The sequence below is a fragment of the Gobio gobio genome, assembly GCF_949357685.1.
Source record: "Gobio gobio genome assembly, chromosome: 16".
NCBI classification, from domain to species: Eukaryota; Metazoa; Chordata; class Actinopteri; order Cypriniformes; family Gobionidae; genus Gobio; species Gobio gobio.
In genome coordinates this window covers 19,935,353-19,958,533 of record NC_137109.1, presented here as the reverse complement: position 1 = coordinate 19,958,533, position 23,181 = coordinate 19,935,353, and the positions used below count along the sequence as shown (strand labels likewise).

The following is a 23,181-nucleotide window of genomic DNA, read 5'->3' as shown; positions in this document are numbered from 1 at the left end:
GCTAATTGTTCACCACAAGACTAGCAGCTAATATGCGCTTTCAAAATAAATAGGGTAAATTTTGATTTCATGACGACTTTAATGGCAGGAGACAGTGTGCACATCAAAAACAGGCAAAGCAACAAATTAATATTATCCAACATATCCTAGCCTTTTACAGAAAATATTCAGATGTAACCCCCTTTGTAATCGTTACAATTTTCATAAGTAGACCTAACTGTAAATTATTTATTTTTTTAATTCTCAGTAACTAATGGATTACAGTTACATTTATTTTGTAATTAAACTATGTAATTCCATTACATGTAACTACTCCTCAAAACTGATCCTACATTAGAATTCTCATTATGGGTGGAAGATCCTCAAAGGTGCACTATGTAACTTTTCAGTCCACTAGAGGTCGCCTATTCAAAACAAAGGCGTAGTTTGATGACGCCAAGTTTGAGCGCAGAATCTTGGGACATGTGGTCTTCACCTCACAGCCGGTGGAAAAGAGTCAGGATAGGACTCGGGCAGAAATCATGTTCATGGATGCGGTTATTACAGTTTTTCTCAGTCGCTTTGGTACATTTCTCAGATCAGAATTGAAATTCTCAAAACTACTTGTTCAATCTTCATATCATTGTGTCACTTGTGCACATCAAAAAAGCAGTTTCTCATTTCTTTGAACAAGTTGCAAATGCTTTGGTACATCCATGCAAATGATTATGTACAATTCTCTGCTGTTTCCTACATTATCAGTTGCTTATGTCATGTTGATCAAAATGTATTATAATGGGTCTCTGTTGAATAGTCTCACCCCCCACAACATTTAGGCATTAGTTCATTGCATAAGTCTTTACATGCAAAATGGTTGAACAAGTTGTCATAATATGTCAAGCATGTTTCTATATATTTCCATTAGACGTTCACATTTCTACTTTTGATTTTTTCTTTTATTTTCTTTGTGCTTTGCAGTGCCGTCTTTTCCTTTCTGTATCGCAATGACATGGTCTGTCAACAAATTACAGTACAAACAGTAAAAGTGTAAATGTGAATCTTGTCCAGTCTCTTGCAATCAAACTCCTGCATACACTGAGGTGTAACCTACAATTTTTACAATACAGTTTTTCTCAGTTGCTTTGGTACATTTCTCAGATCAGAATTAAAATTCTCAAAGCTACCTGTTCAATCTTCACATCATTGTGTCACATGTGCACATCAAAAAAGCAGTTTCTCATTTCTTTGAACAAGTTGCAAATGCTTGTGTACATTAATGCAAATGATTATGTACAATTCTCTGCTGTTTCCTACATTATCAATTGCTTATGTCATGTTGATCAAAATGTATTATAATGGGTCTCTGTTGAATAGTCTCACCCCCCACAACATTTAGGCATTAGTTCATAGCATAAGTCTTTACATGCAAAATGGTTGAACAAGTTGTCATAAAATGTCAAGCATATTTCTATACATTTCCGTTAGACGTTCACATTTCTACTTTTGTTTTCTGGGGGGTTTTTTCTTTGTGCTATGCAGTGCTGTCTTTTCCTTTCTGTATCGCAATGACATGGTCTGTCAACAAATTACAGTACAAACAGTAAAAGCATAAATGTGAATCTTGTCCAGTCTCTTGCATTCAAACTCCCACATACACTAAGGTGTAACCTACAATTTACAATAACTGTCATCAAAATTTTAGCCATATTTACATCAGAACATCCCTCCAGAGTACAGTTATATTGACAATATGACTAAGCAATTTGACTGTCTTATTCATACACAATGACACAAGGACTTGTCATTCTGATGGCACTGACATGTTCATTGACACAGATATTTACTTTTGAGAGATGAACAAAGGATTTTGAGCAAGAGACTGGCTTTTGCAGGTAATCCATGGTGTTTTGCTATTTGTACGAATTGTTTTGAGAAATGCACTTGCTGTTTTGCAAATGTCGAGGATGATTCGAGAAATGTACCAAAGCGACTGAGAAAAACTGTAACATTACTGTAGTATGAAGCAGAGCAGGACCGAGTGTTGTGGAGCTGAGCAAGGCCGCAGGAGCAATTGCTAATAAAAAGAGTACAACACGCCTCGCGAGCAGCAGGACTTTTATTATGGTATAGTCGTCGGCGGGACTTTTATTATGCCACAGTTGCGGCGCCATTTCCGTTTTTCCAGTCATGAGTATGAGGTAACGCAGCTCTGTTTATCATATTAGATAAATACATCTGAGTGTGTTGAAAATTAAGTTATGACGTTACTCTGTACGTTCGCTCGGCGGCTGCTATGACACTTGTTCACACTGCAGTAAAATAAAGCGTTTCTGAGACTCGTTCGTCCTTTTCAAACTCCCTGACGGTATGGCGCTGATGAGCGCCACTGAACCCTATGTGCTGCTGTCCATATATAAGTAGATGCCTAGCGAGTGTTTCTATGGGCCGCTTTCGAACTGTCAAAGCCGGTCGTGAACGCGCTTTGTGAACATTCAAATGTTGCCTGTGCGTCTGCAACCGTAGTTATACGCATGCTGCATGTATGAATATCTATATCTGCAATAGACTGAAGCAGAGGATTTTATAGGATTTAGTTTATCATTAATGGTAGATAATTCTGCATATGCTAAAATCTTAACATTATTTTAAAGCAGCACTAGGTAACTTTTCAACCTTTATAATATATTTTCAAACCTCTTGTGATGATACATCGACTTACAATAGGTTGAATGACACGTCTGCCATAGCCTGACGGGGTCTGTATCGTTTTTAATCGTACTTTTAAACTTCGGGTTTCGGGTAGTAACCCGAGAAAAAAAAGAACTACAAAATTCGACTGCTTTACGGCATATACGTCACTTCCACCACCACCCCCACTTCCTTAAATTCGGACGTGCGAGAAAAACTATAATTTGTTTGCTGAATGTTATAGTCATGGCCGAAGCAGCACAGAAAAATAAGAAAGCAAATGTTTTGTCGGAGGAAAGCAAAAAGAGCAAACGAGAAAGTGATCGGATTAAAGGCAGGACGAGGATCAACATTGGGCCAGCGTTTGCTCGCGGGCGTGAGCTGAAGGAGGAGGGGCTACATTCTTGCCAGTAAATACGTAAGACGTACAAAATCATATTTTAGGATACCTAACATGTCTGTGATATTGGTTTATTTGTCTTTCCTCAAGCTTTAATGCAAATCAATTTTTCAAATGTGCAGATTCATCTATGGTAGCTTGATATTATAATTTTGACGATATATGGTTATTACCTACCACTCAAACATTGAATTGAAGTATCATATAGATTCTGTAAAACGGGAACCAATAGACTAGGCTACTATAATGACGCTGGCTTGTAAACGTGAGCATCGCGATCATTTGGCGTTTGAAAAAAATAAAACCCATGAAATTATATTCATATGACATGCTGAAACATATGCCACTGTACCTGGGATGAAGACATTTCACACGCGACGCAAGCAGAACACCTGCATGTGAACTCCATAGACAGGTGAACTCCTCCCGCAGTGTTCAGGGCTATCATAGTTGTCATGTCAACAAATGCACGTGCGATGCATCCACTGATGTAGAATGACAGTTTATGACAGTAGTAGAGGACAATACTGTTTCTCAACTGTAGGGGGACCCCGAGAGCAAAAACTACCTAGTGCTGCTTTAACATCGTTAATATTATATAATCAGAGAAGTTAATTGGAAATAAACCATAAACCAATCAGCCATCAAAATAAATTATTTATAAAATTAGTAATAAATGAGCTTATATGTTTAATAAACATCAATATAGACTATTCAAACCAAGTTTTAAGTAGGCCCTATGCCTAATCATTTTAGGTATTATTTGAAAGTTTAAATTCTCAAAAATCATCCTGTTTTGTAAAAAACATCACATAACTGAATTTAAACAATTCTTAAGAACAGGGAAAATTATACACTACGAGTCAAAATGATAAATTACATCTATTTAAAATATGATTTTATATAATATTCTAGATACATTATTATTCTACATTATTTTAATGCACGTAGCTTATCAATCCAACAGTTAACAAACATTTACAACACTGTGTGTAGCCTATGTGTAAACTATGTAAAAATAGGGGTTTTTCTTTTGCATTTGTCTGAATTCGGCAACAGACTCCCTGAATGAAAAAGCAGAAATATGTCGGTTTCTCTTCTTTAACTACTCTTAAACTTTGTTTAATTTAAGCACTTTCTAAGACCAATGTTTGTTTTCACATAGTTGCCAGTCCTTGAATACTGTGTCTGAAATTCAAGAAACGTGAACCATGTTTTTTATGTGTAGATCCAATGTGTAGATCCAAACATTATAATTGCTAAACTAGCACAATACATGAAGAACGCGTTAGCTAATACCATTCTAATCAAAATATCAATCAACCTAATCAACCTTAAACACTGGTCTATTAATAAGTCATTAGGCACAACAATAGTTTTCTGGTTGAATGTTTAGCTCAAGTCTAGGAGGCTCTACAATGATGCCGAACATGAATCAGAATAAGTTCAGGTATTGCACATCTTTAGCAGACCACCCCAAAATCTACTAGAATGCAGGAAAGCATATCTTCTTAGTCCAAAATTTCCTGGGGGTAGACCTTCAGCTATGTCTGCTTCACAGAATGTAACCAATATTGTCCATCTCCAGTAGGCTGCCCATATCAACGGCTTTGGGCCTCCCCACAAACTACCAGAATGCAGGGTATACATGGCTACAACATCAAATTAATTCCAATTCTCTGATATCTGAGCCACCAACTTGTGTGGCTGCGTGTGCGGCATAATTTTGATCTCCCCTGATAAAATCTAACTCCAAGGTTTTTTGAAAAGTTGGCAGGTATGGTAACACAGATATGACGCCATTGAGAGACGGCTCCCTCACCCGTCCCGGTTCCTTGGGTAAAATAGCAATTTTCTCACGATTTACAAATAGTTGGAAACATTGGGGATATTGTAAGTACTCAATTGAACAAAATATATAACACTGGCCAAGTGGTTTTTGGATATTTTACTGCAAAAATGTTACATAGTGCACCTTTAAAGGGTTAGTTCACCCCAAAATTAAAATGACTTACTCATGTTGTTCCTTCCGTTCATCTATGGAACACGAATGAAGATGTCTAAATTAAATCTGTAAATCATATAAAGCTATCGTGTCTCTTCAGAAGATTTTGGAAATTTATTTTACGATTTAGCCTACGAGCTTTGGGTGCGACATGAGGAAATAATCATTTTTGGGTGAACTAAACCTTTCAGAAGACGCAATTCACCGCCACACTAGGAGGCAGTGGCGTTCAGTCTAGTTTCACTGCCGCAGTGAAGCCCAACGCCGAGAAGAAGACGAACAAACGCTCCACGGTTTCCCCAAACCAAGATGGCGGTGCAGGAGACAGCAGCTCAACTCTCTATGGCCCTAAAGGTGCAAGAATACCCAACTTTAAAGGTCTGTCAAGCCTTTCCTCTCAATATTCTAAGCGTGTAACGGAACAGATTCCGTCTGCGCTATATGACCTTCATAACAGATCATCAAACGGAAATGATCGATCAGATGGAAAGTATGTGACTGCATTTAGACAGTTAACTGGTTAGCTATAAGGCTAGATAACTTAGCAAAACAAGTCTCACACAAACACATCTTAGCGAAGTGATCGCAAACTGTCGAGCAATGACATCGGCTGAACGGTTATAAGCCGACGGATCTATAAAAAACAGCAATTATTCGAATAATATCAGTCTGATCCTTGTCACTCTTGCGTTCCGACAGTCTTGTTTTATTAGGCGCTGTTTTATCCCATCACTGGTTTGTCCACTAGTGTAACCAGCGAGCAATGCAGTTTAAGGCAGATTGACGAGGATCATTAGCGAGGTGGATAGTGACAAGAATCGTGTCGGTTGTATAGCTACATTATACTCGAGCACTGATCAGATCATTTCGTTTTGAACGCTGTCGTCTGAAAAGATGATCTAGACAGCATGATATTCGTGTGTTGGAGGAATAGACACATGCCAATGGTGACCAGAGCTCGGTATGCAAGCGATTTATGCACCATATTAGGCTCACATTGCATCATGTTGCGTTGCTCAGTAGCGGGTTTATAGCTCAGGTGTTGATTCTTGGTGAGGGGCTTATTATTTAATGGTTGGCACACAGCACCTTTGTTCTCTGCGTCATAGATTTTCCCCGATTGATAGCGTCGATTAGTCTGGATCCTTGCGTTGGCCGATTCCCTTGATTGTTTGATGGCAAGTTGAATGCTTTGTAACGTGATTTAGCTCATTGATCTCCTGTAAAATGACGCCTGTTTATGTACACGCACACTGAATGTCAATAATATATGGTGATCACTGCTGTGTCAAGGGCATGTTGCATCTGAGCTCGTCTTGCAGCATTTGGGAGTGATTTCTAGTACCTTCTTAATCATTGCATCATGATCTAACCATGCAAAATGCACACAATTTCAGCGTGCATTTTCTTAAGACACATAGGTTGAGGAATTAGTAAGGGTGTAACAATATATTGCAATAGAAAAATGCAACAATATGTATCGTGGATAGTGATAATCTGTATTGTGTATAGTTCATCCAAAATTAAAATGACTAAAAGTACTACATTAAGCTACTATAATGTTGAATATAATGTAATGCAGCGGGGAATATTTGTGGGTCCTGATCATGTCAAATGTCTTATTTTACCAGTAAAAAGTGGCCTACATTATAAATATATCTAGTCAGTGACGGAGTGCATAATTCGTCTAAAATAATTCTGTATTTTTAGCTTCAGAATCATGTGTATTTTTAATCTGGTGTCACCATTGCCCTGTGCATTGGGTTATAAGTCCAAGCCTATTCATTTCCACTCAATGTAATACCAAATGTAGCATTTTACCATATGAGTATTGCAAAAATATCGTATCGTGTGTTCAGTAATGCAATATGTTTCGAATCGTGACAGGAATGTATATCGTTACACCCCTAGGAATTATCAATACAATGTATAAAGCCCCTCTTTTTGTAAGGCACCAATTCTTGTAATATTTTACAGGGTCATACATTAAAATGAACACAAATATATTGTGTAGCAGTGTAGAGCTCTAAATAGATACATTTATCTTTTTGACAGTTGTAATGGGGGTTTTTATTTATGAGTTTAAGTTATCGACATGAATGAACAGGAGTCCATCTTCTATTGTTTGATAAGGAAATAAATCAATATCTTAAAATTGCTTTAGGAAAAAATGAAATATTTGAGTTATAACTCTATATTTGTGTGCTGATTTATGCATCAGTGCTCTTGCATGAATTCTGGCCTGCATCGAGGGCCTTTCACTTCTCCCTGCCAAAATTACACCTTGTAATCCAACAAAGGTTATAGCTTCAATAATATTATTGACTGATGTAGGGAGTTTATCTACTCTAAAACATCTGTGCGTGAATAGAGCATTGCAAATGTTGATGCTACTTATCTGCCCTGGTTGTAAGGTGACAGATGGCCTGATCAAAATAAACTGGCGGGTCCTAAGAGATAAGGTTGAAGGTCTCTGCCTCTTCCACAGCTTAGGTAGTGCCGGTGTCCTGACATTTCATCCTACCCATCAGATTGTCCTACCAGGGCTTACTGCGCATGTGCACATCGATATTTCATATTTATTTTTAAAATATTGACATAGTTTAAGGGAAGTTTAGGTGTAGATATTAATAAAGCTTCAAATCACATGAATATATTGCTGGTAGCACAATCTGATAGGTAGCATTTTTTGCTGTAGAATTGTGCTGCCTACAGTTTTAATGGAAGGTAGCAAAATCTGACAAGGTAGAACAAATCAACAGAACACTGTGCATCCTGGCCTAATGATGATGTACACCTTTATGACCTTTCTCTCAAATGGACAGCTAAAAGAACAAGAAACTTCTTACTTTACTAATACAGGACGTGCAAATCTTACAAGTCAAAAATATTTACTTACTAAGGATCCACTGGACAATGAAAGTGGTTTTGACCTTGGATGCATGCAAAACTATTGTAGGAGACTCCAAAACAAAACCAGGAACTTTCAAAATAGCATAAAAAGGGCATTTTAAAGGGATAATTCACACAGAAATGAAAATGGTCATTTACATTACCCTTGTGTTGTTCCAAACCCATTACACTTTAATTTATCTTCAGGACCCAAATTAAGTTATTTTTAATATTCTGTCATCCTTCCAAATCGTTCATGCGTTAAAAAGCCATATGAATCAAGTGGTTTAATACAAGTCTTCTGAAGAGACAGGATCACTTTATCTGATTAACCATTTAGTGTAGGCTTTTTCATTTTCGGGTAAACCAATCCCTTAGTGATGAGACAGAGAGAAATGATGGATGAGGTGCTTTTTGAATTCTTGTTGTGAAGAATAATATTACCACCAAACAACAAAAAAAAGAGGTTGTTGTATTAGCTAGTTGAAATTGTGCCTAGTAATGAAATTCTGTTTATTCACCTCAACAGGTTCCTTATGAAACCTTGAACAAGCGCTTCCGAGCAGCTCAAAAGAATATAGACCGGGAGACCAGTCACGTGACGATGGTGGTGGCAGAACTAGAGAAAACGCTCAGTAGCTTTCCAGTGGTGGATACCGTAGTCTCTCTCCTGGATGGGGTGGTTGAGAAGCTCAGCGCCCTCAAGAGAAAGGTATGCTGACTCTGAGGCATCATGTTGAATTAGATACATTTTACCACATTTGTTCCGTTTACACTAAAGAGTGAAAGGGTTTCTTATCTGACAGGCAGCTGAGTCTATCCAAGCAGAAGACGAGAGCGCTAAGTTATGCAAGCGACGCATAGAGCACCTGAAGGAACATAGCAGTGACCAGCCGGCCAGCGCCAACGTTTGGAAAAAGAAGCGCATGGACCGCATGATGGTGGAACACTTACTACGATGTGGCTATTACAACACCGCAGTCAAGCTAGCCAGACAAAGTGGGATTGAAGTGCGTCTCCCTCCACTTTTCCTTTGCAGCGAGTTAGAGGCTTGCGCTGGTTCTCACATGGCTATGTTTTGTCTTCGCAGGATTTGGTCAACATAGAAATGTTTCTTACTGCGAAAGAGGTTGAGGAATCTCTTGAACGTCAGGAAACCGCTACCTGTCTGGCTTGGTGCCACGATAACAAGTCTCGCTTACGAAAAATGAAAGTAAGATGCTGGATTCGTTTTCCTCCCCAGTTGCTGTATTCAAACATTTACTTGAGTTTTAACCGTCATTACGGAGCAACAGAATGTTTGTGGTTCTATTCCTTGCAGTCTGTGTTTTCATTTCAGAGATGTTTTGTCATGTAGCCAGAAGACGATGCAATTTGAAAGGTGAAGTTTATTCGGTTTTATTGAAATATGTCCCTGTTCCCAGAGCTGTTTGGAGTTCAGTTTAAGGATCCAGGAATTTATTGAACTCATTCGACAAAACAAACGAATGGATGCAGTAAGGTACTAGGAGTGCCATTCCAAGTTTTTCTGAATTGCTGTAATTAATTGTTAAACATGAATACAGATCATAAGTCATAGTTGGTGTTATTACATAAAGATGAATCTCGTTTAGACATGCACGCAAACACTTCAGCCAAGCAGAAGGAGGGCAGTTGGACGAGGTACGACAAGTGATGGGCATGCTGGCGTTTCCCTCAGACACGCACATCTCACCATACAAGGCAAATTACATTTCTGCTTCTATATTATCTGAAACGTATCTTCCACTCAAAGGAATTTTGATATTGATTGTTTATTGTTTCTGAAAATGCCACCACAGCAGGTACTAGCTCAATGATCCGCAACATTTTTTTTGTCTTTCCTCCCAGGATCTTTTGGATCCAGCTCGCTGGAAAATGCTGATCCAGCAATTCAGATATGACAACTACAGATTACACCAGCTGGGGAACAACTCTGTGTTTACCATTACCCTGCAGGCAGGGCTGTCAGCCATCAAAACCCCGTATCCTTTCTGCAGTAACATTCATCATCCTTAACAACCCTCTACGCACACCGTGGCAATAAAATTTCCACTGCCTAGTAAATTTTTTTGTTTACTCGCCAGACTGAAATACTATATATATACACACACACACACTCCGATCAGGCATAACATTATGACCACTGACAGGTGAAGTGAATAACACTGATTATCTCTTCATCAACCCACCTGGTAGTGGGTGAGATATATTAGGCAGCAAGTGAACATTTTGTCCTCAAAGTTGATGTGTTAGAAGCAGGAAAAATGGGCAAGCGTAAGGATTTGAGCGAGTTTGACAAGGGCCAAATTATAATGGCTAGACTACTGGGTCAGAGAATCTCCAAAACTGGGGATGTACGTGGGGAGAGTAGGCTGGCCCGATCAACCAGACAAGCTACTGTAGCTCAAATTGCTCAAGAAGTTAATGCTGGTTCTGATAGGAAGGTGTCAGAATTCACAGTGCATCGCAGTTTGTTGTGTATGAGGCTGCATAGCCGCAGACCAGTCAGGGTGCCCATGCGGACCCCTGTCCATCTCCGAAAGCGCCAACAGTGGGCAGTTTTCTGCTGGGAAACCTTAGGTCCTGCCATCCATGTGGATGTTACTTTGACACGTACCACCTACCTAAGCATTGTTGCAGACCATGTGCACCCTTTCATGGAAACGGTATTCTCTGGTGGCTGTGGCCTCTTTCAGCAGATAATGCACTCTGCGACAAAGCAAAAATGGTTCAGGAATGGTTTGAGGAGCATAACAATGAGTTAGAGGTGTTGACTTGGCCTCCAAATTCCCCAGATCTCAATCCAATCGAGTGGATTTGCTGTGGGATGTGCTGAGCAAACAAGTCCGATCCACGGAGACCCCACCTCGCAACTTGCAGGACTTAAAGGATCTGCTACTAACATCTTGGTGCCAGATACCACAGCACACCTTCAGGGGTCTAGTGGAGTCCATGCCTCGACAGGTCAGGGCTGTTTTGGCAGCAAAAGGGGGACCAACACAATATTAGGCACACCTTTTAAAATATCTGAACATATTTATATTTAACATATCTCTTAACATCAGTCAAACAAGCATTATATTATGATATTCAAGCACTATTAAATGATAGAACTTTAGTAATTAAAACTAAAACTTGGTAACCATGTAAAAATGCATATTTGTCATTTTAACCGGATTTAGGACTGGTGGTGGTGTGTTTTTCAGTGTTTCTGTAAAAAAAAAGATAATAGTATTACTATTAATTGTACTACTAATAACAATATACAACGCACTAAAGAGTGATGTGCTGCTGGGTTCATGAATATTAATATTGTCAGCATTCGCTCCGCTTGAATTGATATGCTGAAATCAAAATGGGGATGGTAATAGATGAGCACAAGCCAATGAGATTGCCATATGCACATTAGTTCCGCCCACCACCGGAGAAATCGGCATATATTCTGCTAAAAGCTAAATAATTCTAAATTAACTCTGTTATTTTGATGGGAAAATACAACAAAGAACATGTAGCGTGTTGATTCTGCATGGTGTGGAAGTGGTACAGATCACTTGATGGAGAATGAAACTCTCAAGCGCTCAAGAGTTCAGCGAGTGGAAATATATCTATGCTAAACTTATACTAGCCTCTAACACACACACAGGCGAGTAAAATCTAAAAACTGATTAACCAATTGCTAATTATAAACATTATTTAGTCGCCCAGAGTGAAGATTTAGTCGCATAGTAGAGGGTTGCTTAGGGTTTTCAGGTTGCATGTCCAGCAGATGGGTGTTTTTAACATAGTATTTTTGTCTAGATGACAAGAGAAGGGTCATTGCTTTAAGTGACTGTAAATGGTCCTTTAAAGAAAATAAAACTCTTTTGGTTTATTAGTCTAACTGACTAGTTGTTGACCTTAATTCCAAGTTTACAGGCAGTGTTATAAAGAGGATGGCACTTCCAAAAACCCAGACTGCCCTGTCTGCAGTAAGTCGCTGAACAAATTGGCTCAACCTCTTCCCATGGCCCACTGTGCAAACTCAAGGCTGGTGTGCAAAATCTCTGGCGAGGTCATGAATGAGAACAACCCACCCATGATGCTGCCTAATGGCTATGTTTATGGATACAATGTGAGTTTTGAAGCTATTTTTGTGTTCTGCGGACAGCTGTCATTTTCATATTCAGTGTGTATATATATGCTATGCATTTTATTCCAGGGTTGCACAATGAATCCAAATAAAACAGATATCACGATGCGGCTTAGTGCGATTATTAAATTTCAAAGGCTGCGATTTAATTAAATGAATATCTGTGCTGCATGTTTCAGAGTGAAGCACGGCACGGTGTTCTTTGTCGCCGGTGTTTGCTGTATGTCAGGGCAGATTGGTTTATATCATGTTATTTATATGCTTTTTATTTTACAGTGAAATATTACTATTAATATTTTTTTAGTAGTAATATAAATTTATACAATAGTTCGTTCTGGTTCTCGATTCTGATTGGCTGAGAGCCTTTTCTAGCCATAAGATATTCTGTAGTCTCTCACTCTGCTTGCAGCATTTCTCTCATAGCGAGTGTGGAACGAGCAAAAACACCATAATTTTACAAATACTACTGTTGTAGTTTAAAGAGTTTTCTTTAAGGCGAGAATGTAGTTATTTAGACCTCAAATATGCGACTTATATATTTGACAATTTGTTTATATGTTTTTGGCAGCCGTTCAGGTCTCATGTAACCGCTGATAACAGCTTCATCTCGGCCAGGCCTTCGGGAATTCGCCGCTGGCTCTTACTGTGTAGATAGTGGTTAAACAGGAGGAAAATTAAAAATAAATTAATTTAGGGTATATCAAACAGGCGATCTTTGGTCTTATTAATCTATTACTTGGCCCAGAGCAAATCGAATTGGCCAAAGGCAAAGTTAAGTTTTATTTAACTGAAGTCCTGTACTATAACTAACTAGCACTGCTTTTGTACTTTTGACTGAACTGTCTATTTATTTCCTGCATTGTCACTTTTTCTTATATTTTTTTATACTGGCTAATGTTGTTTATTTAAATATAATTTTTTTAATAAATATATAAATAACATGCCGTATTTGATATTGGAAAAGGGTCCATTAGGGATTGTGATTTCGACAGTGAGAGTTATTACACCATTAGATGGCAGCAAAGACTGTTTTACAGGGTTCCCACTCTTCTTGAAAGTACTTGAATTTCTACTCATGGATTCAAGGCCTGGAAAGTACTTGAAAACAAATATAGGTCCTTGAAAGTGCTTGAATTAAATTTGAAATGCATTTTGTTTAGAATTAGTGTTATTTCATAAATTGTCCTACAGTAGGCCTATATGCGCTATCAAAGACGAAATGTTGCTTAAGTATGTGTGTAAAAAGGCATTTTTGATAAGTTGAGGTCAGGCTGATCGTAGGTGCTCGCAAACAAAACGGGCTACACAATATAAACAAAAAACAAAAAAACATGCAGGTTGTCCTTACACCTCTCCGCAAAATGAATATAAAACCGATCTTCAATTCCCGCGCTATATGCATATTTAATGGAGTTCACGTCAACGAAAGCAACAGATTGCCATTGAGCTGCATTTTATTCATCAGCTCATTTCAAGATCAAAGACCACAATATGAGAGAGCAAGCTAAGAACTGGTGAGATCATTTAGTCTCATTCGTTTTAATGAAGATGGTTTTTTTGAGCATTTAAGACTTAGGCCTACTTTCAGTTTCACTTGCGGCAGTGTGCGTGTTGGCTTGCTTCACTCATTTGCGGCGATGCGTGTTGCAGTATATGCAACATATATAGCCTATAACATCCTCTCACACGTTTATTTTTTAACAATTTGCCGGGAGTAAAATTTGGTTTAAACAACCATATGCATACACTTGTCCGGTTTTGCCTGAAATGCGCGCCGCTGAACCCATGGTATGGCAGCAAAGTCCCTGGATTACAACGCAGGAATGAGAGTATAGTTCCTAGCCATTTTGGTCTAGAAAATCCCAACTTTTCATTTTCCGTCAGTCGTAGTACACGATGCAACTATTCTAGTGCTGGGAATCAATACAATTTGTTTTTTTACGAATTAATAAAAAAAAATCTGTATTTTAAAATATATTTTAAAAATATTTGGAGTTTTTAATATTTTGCTATTGTATTAATTTCAGTTACTCTCCAAATTAATGTAGAAACAATTTAAAGTCGGCGTATTTTAAATATGTGTTGTAATGGCATCTTTTTATGAAGGAAGGCCAGTATCACTGATACTACTGTCTCTATGAAACATCAATGACATTATATTACAGTATAACTGAAAGCTATCAATTTCAACATTTATTAGACTTAAAGAAAACTAATTTAAGTGAACTTAAAACAATCTTTAAATAAACCCATTATAATAAATGTTATATTTACCTGTGGCCTTCCCTGTTAGACATATACAGAAATGTAATAGTTATCAAACACATTTCTTAACTGCATAAATTAAATATAGAATCAGTGCCCTGACTACTGAACTAGGGATCTGATCGAGACGCAGCCACACACACAGGACATTGACATACAGCGTGTTCTCTTTTGTCTTGTCGCATAGATGTTTTAAAAGCATTTTCATGAATAAGAGCGTGATCATATAATGTAACGCTTGGCAAAAATGGATATAAAAACAAACGCTGCATTAATTGCGTTAAATATTTTTAATGCGTTGGTGTTAATTTGTCACTTATTGAGCAGTAGGCTAGCTGGAGCCGTTTACCTCCAGTCTTTGTGCAAAGCTAGGTTAGCGGTGGGTGCATCAGACACAGCACACACTGAGATGAGAATGGTGTATGGATTTATCTAACTCTGGGGGGATACGGTGAATAAGCTAAAGTCCCAAAAAGTTGCCGTGTTCCTTTAAGTAGCCAAATTTAAGAGGTCTTTCGTGATGCTACATATGCTGGGTTATGAATCTGATAGGTGCTTGATATAAAATAAATGGTGCTTGAAAAAGTCCTTAAATCTGGTGTTCATGAAAGAGTGGGAACCCTGGTTTTACGAGTGAGCCAGTAGCAAAGACTTTTATATTGAAAGGGACTGAAACAAGGAAGTAAACAAGGACGTTGTTTTTACATTAAACAACTAGCTCTGTCATGGGAAATCCCCTTGACTCAAATAGATTTTGTTTGATTATAAGATTGACCAGAAGAATATCAGATAATGCAGGAAATGCACTCGCTTAAGGCCTGTACACACCGGGACGAATATCGTGTGCGCTTATCACCAGCGTTTTTCGTGACGTTTTTCGTCGCGTCTCGATTTTCACTGGCGAACGTGAACGTGCAGATTCAGTGGATAGCGCTCCTGGTACACAAGGTGGTGCTGCGGCACTTTACGCTTCTGACACTCGCTTATCACACAGAAGAAGAAGAAGAGAGACAGTATTTACGTGCTTGCCAAAACCATAGACATTTTATTTTGTCGTATCAATGTGTGCACGGCAAGACCGTTTTGTGCTTGAGCGCCACCAAGTCGTGTTTTACTGTAATTTCAGCAGCTCCAGGCACGTGAACAAAAGCGCGATCTCATTGTCTGCCAGTTTTTAACACGCCGCGCCAAAGTAAAACACTTTTTTTTTTTTTTTGACGCTTTTGCGTCTGGTGTTTTGCGCGTCGGTGTGCACACTCACATTGGCACCCTTTGTTTTGTCACGAGGCGTTAAACGTCGGCGATAAACGCGTGCGAAAATCGTCCCCATCTCTCTCATAATACTCTATATAATACAATAAGCTTCAATGAAGCGACTCATCGTTCCTTCATTACTAGTTCTAAAGTGACGATTTAGAATTAGTAGCAGAGGCTTGGGCTCAACTGTTAAACTGTAAACTTGAGATTTGATTCCGAGGCGGAAGGAAGTAGTTCTGCACAAAAGAGGCTATTTAAAGACACTTTGTTGTTTCTTTACTCACTTGTCATCGAACTGTTGCGTAAACGCAATATCAAACTCGTAGCCATGCAATATGACTATATCAGAACGGCTGAGATTACCTACAGCCGAATCACAGACATGCTAATATACAGCCATATTGCATGGCTACTTGTGTGAGATTGCTCATATAATCACAAATTTGTTAGCTAAGCACCTGGAATTTTTTTTTTCTTTCAGAAAAATCGTAATTAGTTTTGCAGCCCAATTCTATGCCGTTAGCAATGCTGTATAAACACAGTGATTAACATTTCCTTGCCTCTGGTTTTCAGTCTCTCTTGTCCATTCGTCAAGATGACAAGGTGGTTTGCCCCAGGACCAAAGAGGTTTTCAACTTTTCCCAGGCCGAGAAGGTTTACATTATGTGATGCGAGCTCCACAAAACTTCTGGAACTTTACTTTGTGGCGTCATCATAGGCTGGGTGAATTTCATGTTGACTTAATTTGTCTAAGGGTGTCAATGCTTCAGCCCTTGTTCCATGCAAGTGAAATTCATTGACAATATGCCCTTGCCCTCAACCAGCCGACAAGACCTTCACAATGGAGTTGTTCTGCGCAAAACGGACTATTGTGACAAGGGAGTTTTTTTGGTTGGTGTTTTTAAAATGGTTGATAGTTTGGCATTTATTTATCTGGTTTCTTTTCAATAGTGTAAAACAAACCAGCACGACTCCATACCAATTTATCTTGAAGGAGCTCCTGCCTTGTAGTGTGTTAACAAAAATTGAATTATTCATTTTTGTTTTTTTGAACAAGGGCACCCATTTAGGTCATTATTTTTAGATAGATTGTGAGTAGGTAGTTGTAGAGAACACTCTCTGCCTTGCTTTTGCACCTGTGAAATCTGTGACAAGCATTTATGTTAATATGATATTTTGACTGACATCCTCAGTTTATGAGGTAACATGTTTAAAAAAAAAAGCTGTAGCATTTATAGCAATACTGCTCTGATGTACAGACTAGAAAGACACAACAGTGTTTCAGGCTTTTGTTAAAGAATCACATTAGTTTACACTTTTAACAGTACGTACTATATGGACTTCTTATATCATCATTCATCAAATAAAACTTTGTGTATGACCAAAGTCCTTTTTGGACTAGTATGCAAGATTGATTTCTGATGGATATGCCTACATTTTTCCTTTTTTTTTTTAAATAACTAATGGTATGTTGTGTTCTACAAAACAATATCACATGTTGATGTTAACTTCATGCTGCATTTAGTGCCGTTTTGTGACTAAAGGATCAATTGTAATATTGTAAAGCTGTTTTTGGTGTTTTGGATCTCAGGGTAGGTCCAAATCTCGCACAGTTTATTACATGGGCGGAAGTTTGATACCCCCCTTATGTGAGGTTTCTTCTGCTGCAAAACTGATTAATATGGATCTTTTCAAATATATAGAATATTTGTCTTACATTTAGAATTTCTCATTGTGTGTATACAGTCATTTTGAGCACAATTTCCAAAGCAGGATATTGGGAAAAGAAGGTTTTGATAATGTTCCCCATGCACAAAACCCCAGAAAGTCTCAGGTTTCACAGGATCAACAGCAGGTAACCAATGGAAGGGGGCTGTCAATGAAAGGCCCTCTGGTATTTTAGTTTCACTTTAATGTGCACCAACATCCCTTCCTGTTGGAAATGATTCTCCATGTGTTTAACTGTAATTGTGGAAAGACTTGCTTAGAAACTGCGCATGCATGTGTATTTTGGTAGGGTAGATGGGTTGTTCGTGTCGAATTGCCAATAAAGATTGATTTGATTATATATTGTCTTTGTCTGTCTGAAAAACAAGGTTGAACTCCCAATGGGGAAATTTAAGATTTCTTACATGTTCGCCATCAAGTTAAAGAGTACCACAGCTATTATTTAACACACATGAGAAATAGTCATATATATATATAAAATATATAAATGTTTACCTTCTAAATTGATATCCTTTATACAATACAGATAGTTACAAAGCAGCTTTACAGTGATAACAGAAAAATGCTGCATTTGGGCTATTGTTCAGCTAATGTCAGTTCAGTGATGAATCGGTTCCATTGTAAAGGTCATCAATTTTGCAAAAAAAAATCATCGTCCAGCTCAGTTCAGTTCTCATTCAGCAGCGTCAGTACAGGCCTAGAATACATCCAAAAGTATTGGGACATCCCTCCAAATCATTGAAGTCATGTGTTCCAATCACACTTCCATGGTCACAGGCATTGGTGTAGTACCAGGCGTATACCCACTTCTTTATCAGTCGGCATTGCGTATACACACTTTTAAATCCCCTCTGATGTGCATCATTAGCCATGACAGTCCAGCATATCATTTATAATTGTATGTATATATAACGTCGTTAGCCTAGAAATCTAGACGCACCCTAGCGGCAGAAAATGTATTTTGCCGCGAGTGTAGTCTAGCAACTCTGAGTAGCATCTGCCTGCACAACCGGAGGCTGCGTTTTCAGGAACGCATTTCTAGGACCCTAGGTTTTTATTGACCTAGCGAATTAGAGGACCAGCAAAGATGGATGACGATCAGAGTGTGAGTATCACATGTGAATCAGTTTTTATTTTAACATTAAAACAATCGTGATGCATTTAATTGGAAAGTTAACGTAGCCAAAGTGATCGTGGTTTGCTAAATAGTCTTGAATGCATAGCTATCATACGTATATTAGATAGTGCTGTAAATGAATTGTTAGCACATTCGTTTAACTAAACTTGCATGAAAGCTTGTGTTGACTTAGTGACAGCACAATTGTGTCTTAAGACAACTGTATTACGTTCGTTGTGAAAGCTTGTTAGTTACTCGTTGTTTTTTTCTTCATTTTAAGAGAAAGTTGAAATAAAAGTAATGTTTTAGCTGTCACGTGCTCACAGCCTGTTTAACTTTACCACACAATACATGACATGTTAAGAGTACGTCTCTTCATTTTGGCATGGTTTTATAATGTTAATTGAGACATATGACGTTTTTAAAGTCAGGTATAACAGAGGCCATCATAATAATTGACTGTTAAAATACCACGTGTTAGATTGTGTCGTATTGTGTACTGTACTCTATATGAAGTGCTTTCAAGGACACAGCTCAGGGCAGGCAGAAGTATGACAAAAGATGAATTAATCGGTCAAGTCCTAGCCCTAATTTATGTCTATTTAGTTATATAAAATGAACTTGTTGAAAAGAGGGGAGAGCAGTTGGTAGGTAGTGCTGCTGCATTTATCACAATGTGTGCTTTAAATATTTAAAGGACAGGAAAAGTCATATTATTGTAGAAATAACATGTTATTTCTATTCAGATTTCTTGCATCTTTCTCTAGGCTATACATTTTTTTTCTCGGCTTTATTGACATGAATGTTTCAAGAACCTGTTCACCCAAATCTTTGAACAGTATGCAAAAACAGTAATATGAACATTATTTGGAATGAAGATTGATATAATTTTGTATTGTATATAATGTGTGTGCTCTGTGGTGACTAAGATTTGAAAAATTTGAAATTAAAAATGATTCCTTATTTCAATGTTCCTTATTTCATTAACTTCTCTATCTTTCTCTCTCTTTGGAGTTAGTGAAGACGTTGTCCATGAAGTTCTTCCTATGTGGTTCACGTCATGAACAAATTTGTTTTTGTGTGTGTTCAAATTCAACTGTTGCAATATATTATTTTATAAAATATACACAATCTTAAATCTACCCCAGAGTCATCCTTGTGTATTCCCTCGATCGAAAAGCCATGCATTTTCCCCATAGACTTTTGGAAAATCGCAAAAAATAAGATCTGTGTTCAACAAAGAGTTATGACCCTTACACGTTTTGTCTATCAAGATAATCTTTACAAATTAATCCAAAATGTATTCATTTTGAAACTTAAATAAAGCCGTCAGATATAAAATGCTAACGGTAGGCTATAAACGGACTACAGCACACCATGGTCGCAGATCAACGTCATCATCAAGCTTCCTCAAACTTTATTTAAAAAACACGCTCGCTCATTATGATCTGCGCTGTGTATGAACACTTATCCACTTTTTCATGAGAAATATTGCCCATTCGTTTTTTTTTTTAAATGTTAAAAACTAATTTTGTTTATGTGTGCCTCTCTGAGATTTATCTTTTGTTAATGTTTTTTCAGACAATATGATTATCACTGTGATAACATTAAATGACATGAAACACAACCCAGTCTCTTTTTGTTAAATGCAAGTTTATGTATGATCAATAATACAAAACGTATAATAAGCTACACATGAAATAAAGCAAACAATTCAGTCAAACATTCAAAGTCAGTGCTAGTCGGCTAACTTACAACGGTAACGTACAGTAATAGCCTAAAAATAAACAAGTAATGAAACTTCACTTTGCCCTCAGCCTAAACGATTTGCCAGGGAACAAGTTCTATATCCATGAGAGCAAATATGGGCCGTTAAATCTCCACAAGACGAATTATAGCTGGAGACGCCACAGAGACATCAGAGCCAGCGGCAGACGTCAGAAGGACTAGCCGAGGAAAGTCTGCTTTCGCCGGGTAAACAAGCACGGAGCGCCGCGGACCCACTGGAGCTCACAACTCCGAAAACACCAGATAAAATGTTAAAATAGGCACTCTTCTTATAAATAAACCACAGATTTGAGCTTTAAACAACTACATTATCGACTGAAAATTTTAACACAAAAAGACGTGTAAACACAGTCCATGTCAGCCATTTCTCAACGAGACGAACATGTGAAGAGAGTAAACTCCAAATGTTCAAGCATCCAACTTTGCGCGAATAGCGCAATTTATTCACGCCACATAAGTTCTTCATAAGGCTGAAACGCGGGCTAGTGAGAGATTGCCTGTTTGTCACGATGACATCTAAAGTCCCCGCCAAAGGATGTAGTCCCTTTTAGCAACTTGTTAGCAACCACCGTTTTTAAGACACAATAAAGTTTTAAAAAATCACAAGCAGGTTTTAACTAATGTGTTTTATGTCATAGATCAAAACGTGAAAATATTTAGAGGCTTTGTTAACCATAGACCTTATTTCAGGCGATTTAGCAAAAACCCATTCAAAAAACCCATAGACTTTAGGGCGAGGGAACCGGTAGGGCTAAAATGCTAACTCACTTCCGCGTTTTGGCCTACAAAGTGACGTCATTACTTCGGCACTCTACTGCTGGAGCAATCGTGTAGTGATTATTTCTCCAGCAGATGGCGCTGTGAGGTACGCTGACTCTATTTGGTCGCGCGCGCCGCTTCATGATGAACGTAACCGAGAGCAGAGTGCCATTATCATCAAATATCAAAAGAAACATCGTTATCACTTTCAAGTTAGTAATACACTAACCATTCATGTTAAATTAAAGTAATACTGTTTGCATGTGCTTTATAACAGATCCTCAACGGGGTGCGGGATTGTTTTGTCCCCAAAAGTTCCACAGTCACAAAGCAGTGATATATATATATTAGTGCTGTCAGTTAAACGCGTTATTAACGACGTTAACGCAAACCTATTTTAACGGCGTCAATTTTTTTATCGCGAGATTAACGTTCTTTTTGGTCTAACAAACTTTGTAGTTTTTTCACATGCTGTTGCAACAACTAGTAACGTTAGAAAAACTACAACACCACTCCGGATGTAGCTAGACCGGAAACAAAACATCAGGCACGCTGCGGCTGCCCACACTCGTTTGGGCTATTAAAAGAGTAGACGTGGATGGCAAGCGTGAGACGCCGAAATGAGAAACGTATTAAGCCATGGTTTAACTCAGGGGTCTTCAACTAAAAGTGCTTGTCTTGAGCGCTGCTTTCTGCTCTGATGGTGCATTCACACCAGGCGCGAATGAAGCGTTTTGCGCGAGTGATTTAAGTCAATGCAAAGACGCAAATAGACATTCTGCGGCGCGGATTAAGCGGCGTGCATGTCGCGTCATTCGCGTCCGGTGTGAACGCACCATCAGTCTCTTCTTCACTGCATGCTTGACCGCGCGTCTGGGTCTGAACGTAGTAACTGAGCATTGCAACGTTAACTGTTTCATTACGTCAAAAGGCTTCGCGGTCCGGATTCGGACCGGAGTCCGCTAGTTGGCGACCCCTGGTTTAACTGCACTATAGGCGGAGTCCTAGTTTACCTTGCATGTGCACTTTGTAATTGTATTTTGTATCACCCTGTTTTGATCCCTTAGAAAGGGCTGTTGAAGGGGCTGTTTGTGCAACAAAGTATTTGTTTCACCCTTTTATTGATGGGCAGTGTTACATTGTGTGAGCGATTATTTGCTCCAAGTGTGAATGTTGGTGTGAAATCGAACACTAAAGTATGCCAATGTTGTTTTCAATAAAACAAACATTTGAACAAAGCAAGCCGATCCACTTTTCTATGTTGAGAAGAGCATTAAAATAAGAAAAAATAATGGGACAAAAAGAAATCAAGGGACATTTAGAATAAATAAAAATGTGCGATTAATTGTGATTAATTGTGAGTTAACTATGACATTAATGCGATTAATCGCGATTAAATATTTTAATCGTTTGACAGCACTAATATATATATATATATAAACTAAACAATTACACCTAACCCTAGCTCACAACAAATACATAAATGCAGAATACACATACTTAAACACATGCTTAAAATAAGCCTAAAATGCAAAATAACAAGACCAATTAAAGAGTTATTTTCAAAAACAAACGTAACAAAACATTTGAAGTTAAAAAAGTAATTTATACAGTATAAACTTCTGAAAATGAAAGTATTAAATACAATTACATTTGTTAAATAGTTTTATTCATCATATCATATTTATGATGTTTTATTTGTGTAATGTGTTTTTGTTAAGTCATGTTCTAATATTGTTTTGAACGGCTTGTGATTTACAGTGGTGGTTTTACTATTAACTGTTTTCATTGTTTGATTGTTTTGTTTTTGCGGGTGCAGTGAATTGTATTAAAACCAGACCAAAAATCGTAATAATCAAACTAAATAATAATAATTATTAATGTTAATAATAATAATATAGAGAGCCCACAACGACAACAAAAAACATTCAAAAATATATTGTCCCTGTTTTTAATGAAGAGACAGGCGCAATAACAAATGAGATTTCTTAGTGATATTTTGACCAATCAAATAGGAAATGTCCCCGGTTTCCATTTCAGAAATCTGGCCACCTTACTCTGCATGCATCAAAATGGATTTTTTATTTATTTTTACTATATTTTGCTATATTATTGCATATGAATAAAAAAAAGGATTGAATAATGTTTCCTTG

The 23,181-nt window shown here is 37.9% G+C and overlaps 1 protein-coding gene across 4 annotated transcripts in view; it reads left to right on the top strand.

The window, feature by feature from the left end:
* maea (macrophage erythroblast attacher, E3 ubiquitin ligase) overlaps nucleotides 1-17,704 on the top strand; it is a 32,823-nt gene extending 15,119 nt beyond the window's left edge. The window contains exons 1-9 of one of the 4 annotated variants that reach the window (XM_079839436.1): nucleotides 5,356-5,450; nucleotides 8,494-8,676; nucleotides 8,771-8,974; nucleotides 9,055-9,177; nucleotides 9,389-9,465; nucleotides 9,578-9,686; nucleotides 9,834-9,967; nucleotides 11,901-12,096; nucleotides 16,210-17,704. In XM_079839436.1, coding sequence (XP_079695562.1) covers nucleotides 5,382-5,450; nucleotides 8,494-8,676; nucleotides 8,771-8,974; nucleotides 9,055-9,177; nucleotides 9,389-9,465; nucleotides 9,578-9,686; nucleotides 9,834-9,967; nucleotides 11,901-12,096; nucleotides 16,210-16,305 — 1,191 coding nt within the window. In that variant the 5' untranslated portion in view covers nucleotides 5,356-5,381 and the 3' untranslated portion in view covers nucleotides 16,306-17,704. Of the gene's footprint in view, nucleotides 1-5,355; nucleotides 5,451-5,845; nucleotides 6,034-8,493; nucleotides 8,677-8,770; nucleotides 8,975-9,054; nucleotides 9,213-9,351; nucleotides 9,466-9,577; nucleotides 9,687-9,833; nucleotides 9,968-11,900; nucleotides 12,097-16,209 lie in introns of those variants that run through there. The other 3 variants (XM_079839437.1, XM_079839434.1, XM_079839435.1) reach the window with 3 other exon arrangements.
* Nucleotides 17,705-23,181: the final 5,477 nt, after the last annotated feature.